This window comes from Caenorhabditis briggsae (assembly GCF_000004555.2).
Source record: "Caenorhabditis briggsae complete genome, chrI, whole genome shotgun sequence".
Taxonomy (NCBI): domain Eukaryota; kingdom Metazoa; phylum Nematoda; class Chromadorea; order Rhabditida; family Rhabditidae; genus Caenorhabditis; species Caenorhabditis briggsae.
In genome coordinates, this window is record NC_013489.2 from 6,815,226 (window position 1) to 6,828,120 (window position 12,895).

The window sequence follows — 12,895 nt, forward strand, 5'->3', positions numbered from 1 at the left end:
AATTTGAAAACGTTCGAATTCGTCGTACCCCCATGTATTGAAATGCATTTACAGTTATGTCGCGAAATGCTTTGAAATACATTTCGCGACGCTCATGCATTGAATTTCGAGGGCGCGGAAATGCATTTCAATACATATTTTCCCTACATGAATAACCCCATAACTAATATGACCAAATGAACAGCAAAAATACGGCAAAAAGGGAGGCATCTGTTGAAAAATGCAGAAGCAACTAGAAAATATTAATTTGACATTCTGAAAAGCTTGAAAATCAGAGAAAAAACAAGATCTTTGCAAAATATAAAAATTCGTGTTCGAATTTCAAGTTTTCCGAGAGGACTAACACTCAGACTGAACTAGAAAATCAAACCTCGTGTAGTCCTCTCGGAATAGAACGATCTTTGGAAAAAACGAAAAAAACAATTTAAAGAAAAACAGGTTTTATATCGCAAAAAAGACGAAAATTAGAACACATTTAAAAAAAAAGTAATGTCTCCTTATGTCTCCTTCAGTGTATCCAATCTATCCATTTTTTTTGCTATGATGGCGGGGAAACAATTGCTCACGTTCTTCAGACATGCTTCGGCTGAAATTATTTTTCTCGAAAAGATTTCCGAAAATTAGAATCACCTCGACGTTCGTCGCTGCTTTGGTGTTCTTGTAGGCGTTGTCGAGCTGGACCGTCTCATCTTTTTCGGAGTCTCATTTCCATTATTCTGTCGAGTTCCATTTTTATAACCTCCACTCTTCTTGTCCCTCTTTTTATCTTGTTTTTTCTCCTTGCTACTCTTTTAAAATATTGACTTTTATGGTGAGGAGACGATGGAAAATCATCATCAATGTCTTGATTTCTAGACTTCATCAAATCCATGTTGTGTTCAATTATGTCAATATCTGGTGGCTTGGGGTTTAGCTAAATTTCTTTCGAAACCCAGTGGATTCTTTTCAAAAATCATTTATTCACCCCGAACTCCAATATCCCTTTTTTCGTTATGAAGCCCATAATCATTCTAAATGTAATGTTCTCACTACGGTTATTCAGAATCTTAGATGTTCGATATGCTCGTTCATTAGGAAATTCGTAATTTATCAAATTTTATTCTTTCTGGAGTTCAGAAAAATTGGCTATTTTCGAAAACATTTTTTTTAGTTTCCGGAAAAAGAAGCGGTTTTAAAACAACTCCAGAGTTTTCATAGATATAAATTTTAAGATTTGAAAACTTCCTAGTTTTCCAATTGATAACAATTCGAACAGATTCTCAACCTCCAAAAACTTCGAATTCTAAATTCTTTAGATTCTGAAAATCGGAGTTTCTAAATTCCAGAAGTTCAAACATTCGGGACTTTTGAAGTTCTGAAGTTGAATATCATTAGAGCTGATTCCGTCAGAACATTTTTTACCCTTTTTAGCACTTCCAGATTACTGTAGTTTTCGTTATGGGACCTTCGGCCACTGCCACCGGTGTTTCTCTTCCAGAGCTACTTTTTTTCTCATCATATTACCGCCGGTTACTGTATTCTTCCATTTGGATTCAGAGATTCAAAGAAGTTCTTTAAATTTAAAATTCCAAAAAAAAACCGCTATTTCAGTTTCTATATGTTCAAACTTGCAGGAGTCATGATTTGAAAAAAAAGTTTCTGAAATTCCCGAATTTCGTTATTCTTAAAATCGTCTCCGATTTTTTTGATTATGAAAATTCTGATATTCTTGGTTGTGAAATTTCGCTTTTTCGAATTTTATGATTTTATTCAAATTTTCTGTTCGAACAATCAACAAGATAACCAACAATGAAGTATATACTAAAATCTATTTAGAAAAAAGATCATCTGTCCGATTACTTGTCCTTCTGCCCAGGTACTGGTTTCGTGTGTCTTCCTGGATTCGGAATACTCTTCTCCCAATCAACAACGTGTCCTTCGGTAAACTTCACAACCCTCGGGAACGCAGCACGCTCTTCTGCCGTATACTCATCGCTTCGTTTCACCACTTCTTGCACTTGTCTCAACTGGGATCCAATGTTCTTTCGAACGAAATCTGGCACCTCCGAGTCGGGAAACAGATGAAGACGTTGAATCAGACGACGTCGGAGAAGATTGTTGCCGAGAGACTGAAAAATTCTGAATTTTCTAGGCCAAGAGAGCTGATACCCACCCTATAAATCGACAAAAACGCCACTCGACACGGATCGTATTCATGGATCTGCCACGCTGGAATGTCGGCTTTACTCTTGGGATACTCCATATTGAACTTGTAGATTGTGTGCTTCCAATCGAATCCTTGCATCGCAATATCCTTACAATTCGTCACCACCACATGATCACCACAATCAGTCTTCGGATGATAGATTGGTTTGTGTTTTCCAGCCAAATAGCGAGCCACCTTGTCACCCAGTAGTTCAGCATCCTGAATATTCGAAACTTGGTTTTGGACTGCTGATTTTGGACTTTATTAGAAGTCTTTATTCGTTTGCTTTGAACCATTTTTTGACCAATTTCAGGTTTATTATGAATCATTTTTAGAGACTTATCGGTCAATTTTCCGAGCGATTTTAGACCGATTTTGATCGATTTCCACGTCGACTCACACCAACCTATTTTATTTCTATGCAGCTATTTTTTTCGTTTTCGTTTTCATTGTGATTTTTCGGATTTCAGCCGAAGAAAACTTTCTAAATTCAAATTACTAACAAGGGAAGTGTTTTCAGTACTGATAGTTTGAGATATCCGCAACACGATGACGAAAAAATCTAGGTCATAACCCCACCAGGAAGCTGAAAAACTTCGTCTGAAACTTCTGCCCGATTTGGGCGCGCACTTTCCCCCCTCTCCTATACGCCCTCCGCGCCAGAGGAAAATGTCGGTTGTGTGGTGTAGCGGTAAGAGGGTAACTCATTAGGTGAGACTCCACTGGTTCGAACCCCACTGTGGTTAACATTTTTTTTTTGTTTTTTTTTTCATACTTTTTTTTCAATATTTCGAAGATATAGAGGTACTGAATTTATCAATATTTTATTAAATAAATCAAAATCAATCAACAGTTGTGATGGTCAATGACAAAATGTTCGAAACAGAATAATTTTTCACAATAGAGACACTTCACAAACGATGTGCTGGAGCAACCATGCATTGTACAATCTCCAGCGACACCTCGTGGAAACAGAAGTTGTGCTGGAGTTTCGAAACTTGCTGGACGGGGCACATCGTATCCAGCTGCAACCCAAGCATATCGGGCCCACTTCTCGAGCTTCTCGAGCTCGCAAATTGGATCATATTTGGTTTTCCAGGAAGATGAACAACATCGGGATACATTTGGATTTTGTCGCATTCATCGTCCTCTGGAGTCCAACCTAACCGTAACATATGTATATGTAATGATTCACTGAACTGAAACTTACTCAAATCCTGTAGATCGTCTTCAAAATTTGAAAGGTGCTGTTCCATTTCAATATCAAAGTCTCCCTTATCGATCGATTCACCGAGGTCAATCAAATAAGCCGCGAGCTTGAGATCCTCTTCATCCAATGGCTGACGCTTAGGATTGACTCCCAGATCCAGAATGTATGTCAAAATGCGACGAAACTTCGACATCAGCTAGACAAATAATAGCTATAAATACGAAGAAAAAAAATAGAAAAAAGGAACAAATGAAAAAAAAAATCGCCTTTTATAGCAATTTTCTGCTGCTTCCAGAACTTTCTGCGAGTTGAAATACAAATCCATGCTCTACTGATAACTTCTGATTGTTAGAAAAAAATGAAAAAAAAACAAAAAAAATGTTAACCACAGTGGGGTTCGAACCAGTGGAGTCTCACCTAATGAGTTACCCTCTTACCGCTACACCACACAACCGACATTTTCCTCTGGCGCGGAGGGCGTATAGGAGAGGGGGGAAAGTGCGCGCCCAAATCGGGCAGAATTTTCAGACGAAGTTTTTCAGCTTCCTGGTGGGGTTATGACCTAGATTTTTTCGTCATCGTGTTGCGGATATCTCAAACTATCAGTACTGAAATTTTGAGCAAATTTTCAACGCCTCTCTGAAAACACTTCCCTTGTAAGATAATTTTTCGGAATTCTGAATTTCAGTGTCCCTAAAAACCCCACAAAACAAAACCACCTTTGATCAACTAAATATACTAAAAACCAACATGTTTACTTGTTTTTTTTTGATACACCAAAGTATGTTTTCTCCCATGTTTACCTGTTGATTCGCGTCAATCACGTGCCATTGTCTCGAAAATTGTAGCCACTGATTGACCCGGTCGAACCGGGAAACCCCACGTCGGAACGACATCTGAAAAGGAAAAATCCGAAAATTCCTGGCCGAGTTTCTGCATTTTCTAGGCCACGAGAAGGTACATAAATCGGCTAAACCAACCAAAAAAAATCGGGAAGAATGAGAAAAAAAGAAGGAAAAAAATCTGTTTTTATACTCGAAAATTGAGAGAGAGGAAGAATTTCTCGGGGGTAGGGACCGAAAACCAGAACAAAAGACAGTGTTAATCAGAGAAAGCATGGAAGAAGAATTACAAAAAAACGGAGTAAGAAATGACAGAAAGTGCTCAGAAAATAGAGCTTTTTTTTAGGAAATCGGCATTTGAATAGGTGAGATATGATATTATAGCACACACACACAAACACAAAAAATTTACAACTTTGAACACAGTTTCAGACAAAAAATCTAATTCGAATTTCTAGAAAAATGGGGGGGGGGGTGACTTCTTATATAAATACACGTGTGAGCAATAAAAATTGATTGGATGAGGAAATTCTGATATCACCAGACGATCTTGTTTTTGAATTCGGGCAGCACTGAAAATCGCTTCACACTCTCATATGCCAGCATTACGAGACTCGAGTAGAGCGCGTTATTCACCATTCGTGGAGCGAGACCCTGGAAAAAAAGGAGATTTTTTATGGAGGAAATCTTCAGCAAATCTTCAAAAACAACTGTTTACCAAAGAATTGATCTTTGAAAATTTGAATTATTAGCTCTGAAACACCCAGATAGACTCAAAAATTTGCATTTTTTCAAAAAAGTGCTCAAATGGTTGAAAACTTGAGAATTAATCTCTTACCTTTGTAAAAACTTGCGATTTCTCATATTTCCACAACCTCACTATCGTTTCTCTGTATGTCGTTCGATGAACCTGAAAAACCGAATTTGAAAAAATCCAATTTCGAAATTTCAAATTACCTGCAACCGAATTCTCAGCATTTCCAACGGATTCGTGACCATCGCACTGGCGACGCCTCCAATCGATCCGCTCACTGCTTGATCCAAGAACAGATTCCGATCATCGACTTCAGCTGGAGACGTTGGTTTCACACCGTATTCCAGTTCGGTGACCTGGAAAATATAGGATTTTTTACTAGTCTATTTTCAAATTTTTCAGCCAAATTCGACCCATTTTCTTAAAGGTGGTGTACGTTGAAAATTATTTTTCTTCATCTTTATGTGAATCTACATAATATCTTGCACAAAGTCAAAAATGCTTACCTTCTCTCGAATCATTCTGAACACCGCCAGCGAGTTATAATACGTCGACCAGAAGACCATCGTCGACGGAATGTACAGCATGATGGCTGACAAGAATCCTCTATAGAATCCAGAGATTCCGTCAACATTATAAACTGCTCGAATCACTCGTAGTCCCAGTGTACGTTTGCCTTCCAGACCGTCCTTCCGGATCGCATCTGCCACTGGGATATTCTTTTTTCCTCCTGGAAAAAACCTCTTTTAGTTACTTTTAGAGCACTTTTACACATGAAATTACCTCCAAACGCTTCCGGATTGTTGTGAACCATCATATGTTGAGCTACAATGTCTGTAGGTACAAAAATGAGTTGAGCACACGGCGAAGCGATGCCTCCCGCCAGCGCGGATACTACAGAGTGATTAGTGATATGGAGATGGGTTTGGAGCAAGTCACGAACACGTTCATACGCTGATGAGTAGAGAAATGAGGCGGATAGTTGGGGAAGTGTCATCCAGAAACCCTGGGAAATGATTTTTTTTGTTTGAAATTTTAAATTTAAAAAACCAACCTTATACAAGGCTCCGATACCCTCGTGTCTGATAATTTTGACGAAAGCGTCTCGCATTCCATTATACACATTATTCTGCCGTTGTAACTGTAACCTGCTTTTCACAACGGACATTGGATAAAGCATGCATCTGATTGTCCACGAACTGCACAATGCCATCGGATAAAATTTATAGAGATTCAGATGTTCCCATTGGATGACTAGCAGCTTGTCTTTTTGTATTTGACTCAATGGAGAGATTTTCTGGCTTAATGGAGACGTGGCTATCGACCGCGCCTCTATGGCAGTATCCATTTCTGACGAGACCATCTGTAACATCTTACGGGCGGTTTTCTATCTGTATTTTTGTATATTTTTTCAAATAAAATTTACCTTGTATCAAGAAGAAAACCCGTTCGTTAAAAATTGAAATCAAGGCAGAAATGAGCAAAGTGTCAGAATTGGTTTGATAATGATCATGGAGGTCGTCTTCCGATTTTTATTGATTTTAGTTTTTGAGCTGAAAAACAAGATAATAAATCAATAGTTTATGTAATTAAATCTGGGTCAGTGCACACAAAAATGGAGGGAAAACAAAAATAAACGAGGAAAACACAAGGGTGAGGAGTGCATCTAGATGGCGCGAGACAGCGTGCAGAATCGAGAGACGCAGAGGCGGGATAGGCGGAGTGTCGTTAGTGCGTGTTCTTTAGAGTAGAATTTGAACTTATTTTCGGCATTTTCATCCGTACGATGTTTCCGTACGATGTTTCCGTCATCATTCCGGCTAAAAACGCTGAGAAGTTCTTGAGAGAGACGTTAAATGGGCTGCTAGCACAGACAGCAGTAGCGGAGAATACAAAAATTGAGGTTTTTCTAAACATCTCGTTACAAATACAACAATGGTTTTCTAGATATGTTTAGCCGACGATGGTAGTGTTGACGACACAGTCAGAATTCTGGAGAACGCTCGCTTGGAATTTGAAGAACTGGGCATGAAAGTGGTTATTTCCCATGTCAAACAACCTGGCGGTGTTGGAGCAGCTAAAGATTGCGCCGTCCGTTCTTCTAAAGGCCAATATCTATGTTTCAATGACGCAGATGACGTCAGTGCTCCAAATAGAATAAAATCGCAGTTGGATCTCGCCAGGAAGCTCTCCAAGCCAAATGATGATTTTGTTTTTGTAGGTGTGATTTTCAATTGAAAAAGAATTTATTGCGGCAAAATGAATTCCAGGCGGTCAGTTCCATAGAACTCCCGATGGCTCCACTACGAGATACACAAATTGGGCAAACTCGATGACTGGGGAGAAGATCCGAAAGCAAGTGTATACGTCACATGGACCAACACTAGTTGCACCAACTTGGTTTATCAGTAGATCTCTTTTTGATAAAGTCGGTGGATTTCGAACAGATGTTTCAGTAGGATTCCCAGAAGATCTCGACTTCTTCTACAAGTGTCTAGACATCCCGGAGTGCGCTTTTGATAAGGTTACAAATGAAAATCTCGGGATGGTTTCAAAATTCGGGTTTCTAGGTCCCCGAAGGCATTGTCATGTACCGGTACCATCCAAACTGTGCGTCGCATAGTGTCACCGAGCTAACGATTTGGAATTTCCGACTGCAAAGACTCAAAGAGCAGTATCTTGCTAAATGGGACAAGTTCACAATTTGGAGTGCTGGGAAACAGGGAAAACGATTTTTCAAGTAGTTTTTTATTAGAAAATCTGAGAGTTGAGAATTTTTCCAGGTCTCTTGATGATGACGAGAAGACGAAGGTCCGCGAGTTTTGTGATATCGATGAGGCAAAAATTGGGAGAGGAATGCATGAGGAGTTTGATGAGAGAACACGAACAGTGACGCATAAAGTGCCGATTGTGAATATTGAGTGCGTAATTTCGGAATTTTTTATCGAATTTCGATTGGAAATCTTACATTCCCATGAATAAAGCACGAAAAAATTTTGAAAAATTGACAAACAAACTTCAAAAACGCAGAAAATGTGATTCCACTCGAGACCCGCAAGGGGAGTTTTCGCATGCGTCTTTAAAGGGGGACTCCGAAAAAATTTTTATTGCCTTAAAATGTTTCAAAAAATGTGTATTTTTCTAATATTATTGAGAAAAGAATCAAAGAAAATCCTAAATCCGCGAAAAACGGCGTTGAAAAAAATAGGATTTGAATTTCCGCTCGTGAGAAACCTAGGCCACGGCATCATAGCGCCTTTCTGACATGGAAATTTTTCCGGATTTTTTTCGGTTTTCATGTCCGGCAGGTAGAAAACGTAAAAAACCACTGTCGGCCACTTGAAAAAAACGGCTATCAACCTCCGTGGCCTAGGTTTCTCACTGCGCGGGAATTAAAATCCTCGTCCCTCCTAGCAACTATTTTTTGAAATTTTTTTGCTTTTAACGGTATTTTTCGGGGATTTCGGATTTTTTCGAATTTTTTCGCTATAATATCGGAAAAGTAGACAATTTTTTGAACATTTTCATGCAATAAAAATTTTTGGTCGGAGTCCTCCTTTAAATATACCGTATCCCACAAACCTCGTATTCCAGAAATTTCGGGATTCCGAGGATTTCTTGTGACCCGGTGTTCGAAATCTTACTGTCAGGTTTCTGGAAACTGGGAAATTCCGACCGGAATAAATAGTTCCGAAGCTTTTTATTCTCGATAATAGAGAAAAATTTGGACAACAGTATGTCAAAGGAGCACGCAAAAAGTTTGCTTGTGTTTTTCGTCTGTCATTTCCAATGTGTAGTGCTTTTTTGATGAGAAATTTCGAGAAGGCCATTCCGAACATCCCTGGCCAATTTCCGGAAATCCCACATAAAAATTTCGAAATTCGGGTCACAAGATTAGCTAGGTACTTTATGACCACTCCCCTTCGATTTATTTCCCCCCATTTGTATGATCTTTTTATGAAGAAACCACCCTTTCTCAGCCCTTTTCTCAATCCCATTCCCATTTTCCAGAACCGCAAAGCCGCCACTAGTGGTTTGCGTCAAATTAGACTTGACGCACGGCGATTTGGAGCGAATAATCGAGCGGAAGGGATGGCGAGAGCATGTCGATTTGGTTTACTTTGGATGATTTTGCAATTGGATACATTTTGATATACATTGATTTTGAAATTATATAAATAAACAAATCACTCTTCTTCTTCCTTTCGTTATTACTTGGTTCCCATTCCAATGTACTTGCAATGCATCAGACTATGATGTGTCATTTCTTCTCTTTTCGCCCCCAAATGTTTCTTTTTTTCTCCTCTCGTTATCATTTTTTCGAACAGAACATGGGAAGAGATTACTCGAAACGTGTCTGCGTCTCCTGGCGCTCGCCCACTCTCTATATCTCTCTTTCTCTCGCTCCTCTCCTTTTTTCTCTCTGCTCCTGAAGCGGGAAAAATTCTTCCCTCCTAATAGATTGACTGCGCCTTTTAGCATGCCACCACAGCGGTAATGCATTTTTATTCCTTTTCATTGTGCTTTAATAGGATTTTCCCCTTTTTAGGTCGTTTTTTACAAGAAATTCTCGCTTTTTCAGATGGTGTTCGAGCCGATTCACGAGGAGGAGCAAGTTTTCGTCGACTACGCTCTAGAGCTGGTCAAGAAGGCGGGAACGGTAAGAAACAAAAATTCTCTTTTGTTTTCTCAAATATTCCGCGATCTCTGTGGAGTCCTTCAAAAACAAATTTCTTTAAATTGTATGAAAAGGCGAATTCCCTCAGAATTTCGAAATTTTCAGCTCGTCCGCACCGCATTCGATTCAGCGGAAAGCAAGGTGGAGACAAAGGCGTCGAACACCGATCTGGTGACTGAGACGGACCAGGCTGTGGAGAAATTGCTCATCGAAGGGCTCTCCGCCAGATTTAAAGGGCATCGGTAAGGGGAAATTAGTCACACTAGAATGAGCGCAATGCCATGGAAACGAAGGGGTGCACTAGAGAGCAGGCCATCGAATTTTCAGATTCATCGGAGAAGAATCCGTCGCCGGTGGCGCCAAAATCGAGTGGACCGATGCGCCGACATGGATCATCGATCCGATCGATGGAACCACTAACTTTGTACATAGGTACAGTTTTCAGCAACTTTCTACTCAAAATTTTCTATCTAAAAGCTCTTCAGAATTCCAATGATCGCCATTTGCGTCGGGCTCGCTATCAAGAAGCAGCTGCGTGCTGGTATTGTCTTCAATCCGATCACCAATGAGCTTTATATGGCACAAGTTGGAAAGGGAGCATTCAAGAATGGATTTCCGATTCGTGCGTCGAAAAATGAATGTGAGTTTTGAGTTTTCATATCCTTCGAATGTCATTCATGCATCCCGCACCTCTCTGTTTCTCTACGTTAAGGCTTTGGAATTTGTGAATTTGCGTGTCAAGATGCCGCAGAGTGTTTGCGTACGCAGCATATTTTTTTACGACGCATTTTGTTGAACATGCTGCGTCCGCAAACACTGCCATCTTGAGGGGCAAACGGTCGGTCCGATCGGAATCTCTTCCTTCTTCACCTCCCAAAAAAAATCTTAAAGTGATGTCCAAAGCGGTCCTTTGCCAATCGCTCGGCCTCCACAACCGTGTTCAATTCGGCGATCGTTGGCTCGACATTGCTCAGGGAAACATGCGAAATCAGGTGTTGGCCGGTGTGCGAGGGTTTGTTTTTCTCATAAATTTTTCAAAATGACCTAAAAATCCCCTAAAAATGACCCATCACACACTGCCGCACTGGACTTTTGCACGAATTTTCCTTGATTTGTTTTCCTTGATTTCTGAAGATGACGTTGTGCAAAATTCCAGCAATTGCGGACAGTGTACTGATACTTCAACTCGGCTCGATACGGTCACCGATCATGCAAAACTCGTTTGTCGAGTCTTACAAGACTGTCATGTTCGATAAGCAGTGTCATGGGTAATAAATAAGTGGACTAGAAATGTGAATTTGACGGGAAAAATTGGGCCATGAGAGAGCCTGAATTTTTGAAATCCCAAAAAAATCGAAATTTCAAACAAAAATCGAAAAAATTCTACTAAATCTCCCTGAAACTTCAATTTTTCCAGACACCGTTCATTCGGCTCCGCCGCCATCAACATGGTGATGGTCGCTCAGGGAAGCTGTGACGGCTACGTTGAGTATGGAATCCACGCGTGGGACGTCGCCGCGCCAGCTGTCATCGTCCTCGAAGCGGGTGGTGTGGTCACAGATCCAACTGGCGCTCCATTCGATGTGATGTCTCGAAAAGTGCTGTGCGCTGGAACCGCCCAACTCGGAAAGGATCTTTCCAACTGTCTCACTCACGTCGATTTTGAGCCGGAGGCCTAAATGCATTTAGATGTGGAGCCGGAAGCCTAAATGCATATTTTTAAACCTTTTTTTCTGTGTGACATAAAATTCATTCCATAACAATCCCCAATGTATTTCCTTTTCTCTCGAGATTAGTACTTTTTTCACACCCATTGCTTTCGCTTATACCTATTTTATTTATTTTCAGTCTTATATTCCTAGTCAATTCCCAATAGGGAGAATAATCTAAAATGAAATCCATGATTTTGTGTGTCTGCTCCAATAACTGATTTTTTTTCGGTTAACGCCGAGTTTTGTCTATCTTTGAATTTTTTTTTCCGAGTTTTACGAATTTCGTGACATTTTTCCTATACAGGCATATTTAACATCATGGCTCTGCCGGAGGAGGATGTCCATATGATCATCAAGCAGGTGCTCGACGAGACGGTCGGTGCGAACGCGACGTACACGCACAAAGATAGTGTTCAATGGAATCAGAAGGCCGTCGAACAGATCACGAAGAAGCTTGTGGCCGCAGGCAAACCATACAAATACGTCGTCACCTCGTCATTCCTGCAGATCTCAAGTGGTTCGGGACTCAACGTTAGCACCATATCCTACTGGAATAAGATTACGGATTGTGCGTGGTTTGTTAGCTGATTTTTTAATTACCGTAAAATCGGTATTAGCCATACTTGTGGAAAAGATAGCGGCCCGCGGGCCGGGCCGGAAAAAATCACACATGGCCGGCCCGCTTTTTGAAAATTTTGAAAATTTCGAGAGAATCATCATTTTCAAGATGGTTTTTCTTCTTAGTGAATGAAAATCCACACTAGAGGCCGATACTGTCGACAAAAACTGTTTTGAAGTCGTAATTAGAAAAAGAAGTTTCATCCTTGGCTTAATGAAGTTTGGTTTTTTTTGCTAAAAATTCAATTAAATTGACTTTTTCGGATGGTTTTCATTTGGATTAATATTGGTGCCATTATAAATATTTTGGCACATTCGAAAAATAAAATTTTCGAAAAGTTGTCCTAGGCGGGCCGAAAGTTTTGAGGCAAGCGGCCCGGCCCGGCCATCCACATGTATGGTATTAGCAGGGCCCCTTTAATAGAAGTACCCCTCTAATAGAAAGGCCCTCCAAAAGGGGTTTGGAAAAATAGAAGGGTCCCCTTCTAATTGAAGGGCCCTCCGGAGGTACCTTGGAAAAATAGAAGGACCGGTCCTTCTAATACAGGTTTTACAGTATCCTTTTGAATCGATTTTTGTCATTTTCTAAAATTCGATTTCTCCCATTTTAAAAGTCAGAAAAATTTTTTAAACTAAGTTTTATGAAATTTAAATGTTTTTTAAATTCGATTTTTAAAACCTTTTTTTAAATTTTCAGCCAAACAAAATCCAAAAATTCAATTTTCAGCCTCCTACATGTATCGATGGGAAGCGAAGACAATGCTGGCAATCGTCTACGTGTTCGCCATCGCTATCTGAAATTTCTCTAATTATGTTTCTCTCTCTGCGTCTCCTCCCCTTATCTCCAGATTTCGTGTTTTGTCTTTTATCCGCCAATTGCAGCTTCATAAACCACG

At 40.0% G+C, this 12,895-nt stretch overlaps 5 protein-coding genes across 5 annotated transcripts; 3 read left to right on the forward strand and 2 right to left on the reverse strand.

Moving 5' to 3' along the window:
- Positions 1-1,835: 1,835 nt before the first annotated feature.
- Positions 1,836-4,291, reverse strand: Cbr-mrpl-13 (the record flags this gene model as incomplete). The annotated part of the gene is made up of 3 exons (XM_002629811.1): positions 1,836-2,108; positions 2,153-2,404; positions 4,199-4,291. The coding sequence occupies 3 exons, from the start codon at positions 4,289-4,291 to the stop codon at positions 1,836-1,838; spliced, it is 618 nt and encodes a 205-aa protein (XP_002629857.1).
- A 483-nt stretch (positions 4,292-4,774) lies between these two features.
- Positions 4,775-6,363, reverse strand: CBG21892 (the record flags this gene model as incomplete). Its single annotated transcript, XM_002629812.2, has 6 exons — positions 4,775-4,891; positions 5,076-5,147; positions 5,195-5,347; positions 5,498-5,721; positions 5,775-5,997; positions 6,046-6,363. The coding sequence occupies 6 exons, from the start codon at positions 6,361-6,363 to the stop codon at positions 4,775-4,777; spliced, it is 1,107 nt and encodes a 368-aa protein (XP_002629858.2).
- Positions 6,364-6,777: 414 nt separating this feature from the next.
- On the forward strand, positions 6,778-9,120 carry CBG21893 (the record flags this gene model as incomplete). The annotated part of the gene is made up of 6 exons (XM_002629813.1): positions 6,778-6,894; positions 6,939-7,212; positions 7,262-7,515; positions 7,562-7,731; positions 7,775-7,912; positions 9,003-9,120. The coding sequence occupies 6 exons, from the start codon at positions 6,778-6,780 to the stop codon at positions 9,118-9,120; spliced, it is 1,071 nt and encodes a 356-aa protein (XP_002629859.1).
- Positions 9,121-9,573: 453 nt separating this feature from the next.
- On the forward strand, positions 9,574-11,348 carry Cbr-ttx-7 (the record flags this gene model as incomplete). Its single annotated transcript, XM_045236772.1, has 6 exons — positions 9,574-9,651; positions 9,775-9,911; positions 9,997-10,101; positions 10,155-10,309; positions 10,826-10,937; positions 11,087-11,348. 6 exons carry the CDS (start codon positions 9,574-9,576, stop codon positions 11,346-11,348), a joined length of 849 nt encoding a protein of 282 aa, XP_045097442.1.
- A 351-nt stretch (positions 11,349-11,699) lies between these two features.
- Positions 11,700-12,797, forward strand: Cbr-dylt-1 (the record flags this gene model as incomplete). Its single annotated transcript, XM_002629815.1, has 2 exons — positions 11,700-11,949; positions 12,727-12,797. 2 exons carry the CDS (start codon positions 11,700-11,702, stop codon positions 12,795-12,797), a joined length of 321 nt encoding a protein of 106 aa, XP_002629861.1.
- Between the last annotated feature and the right edge of the window lie 98 nt (positions 12,798-12,895).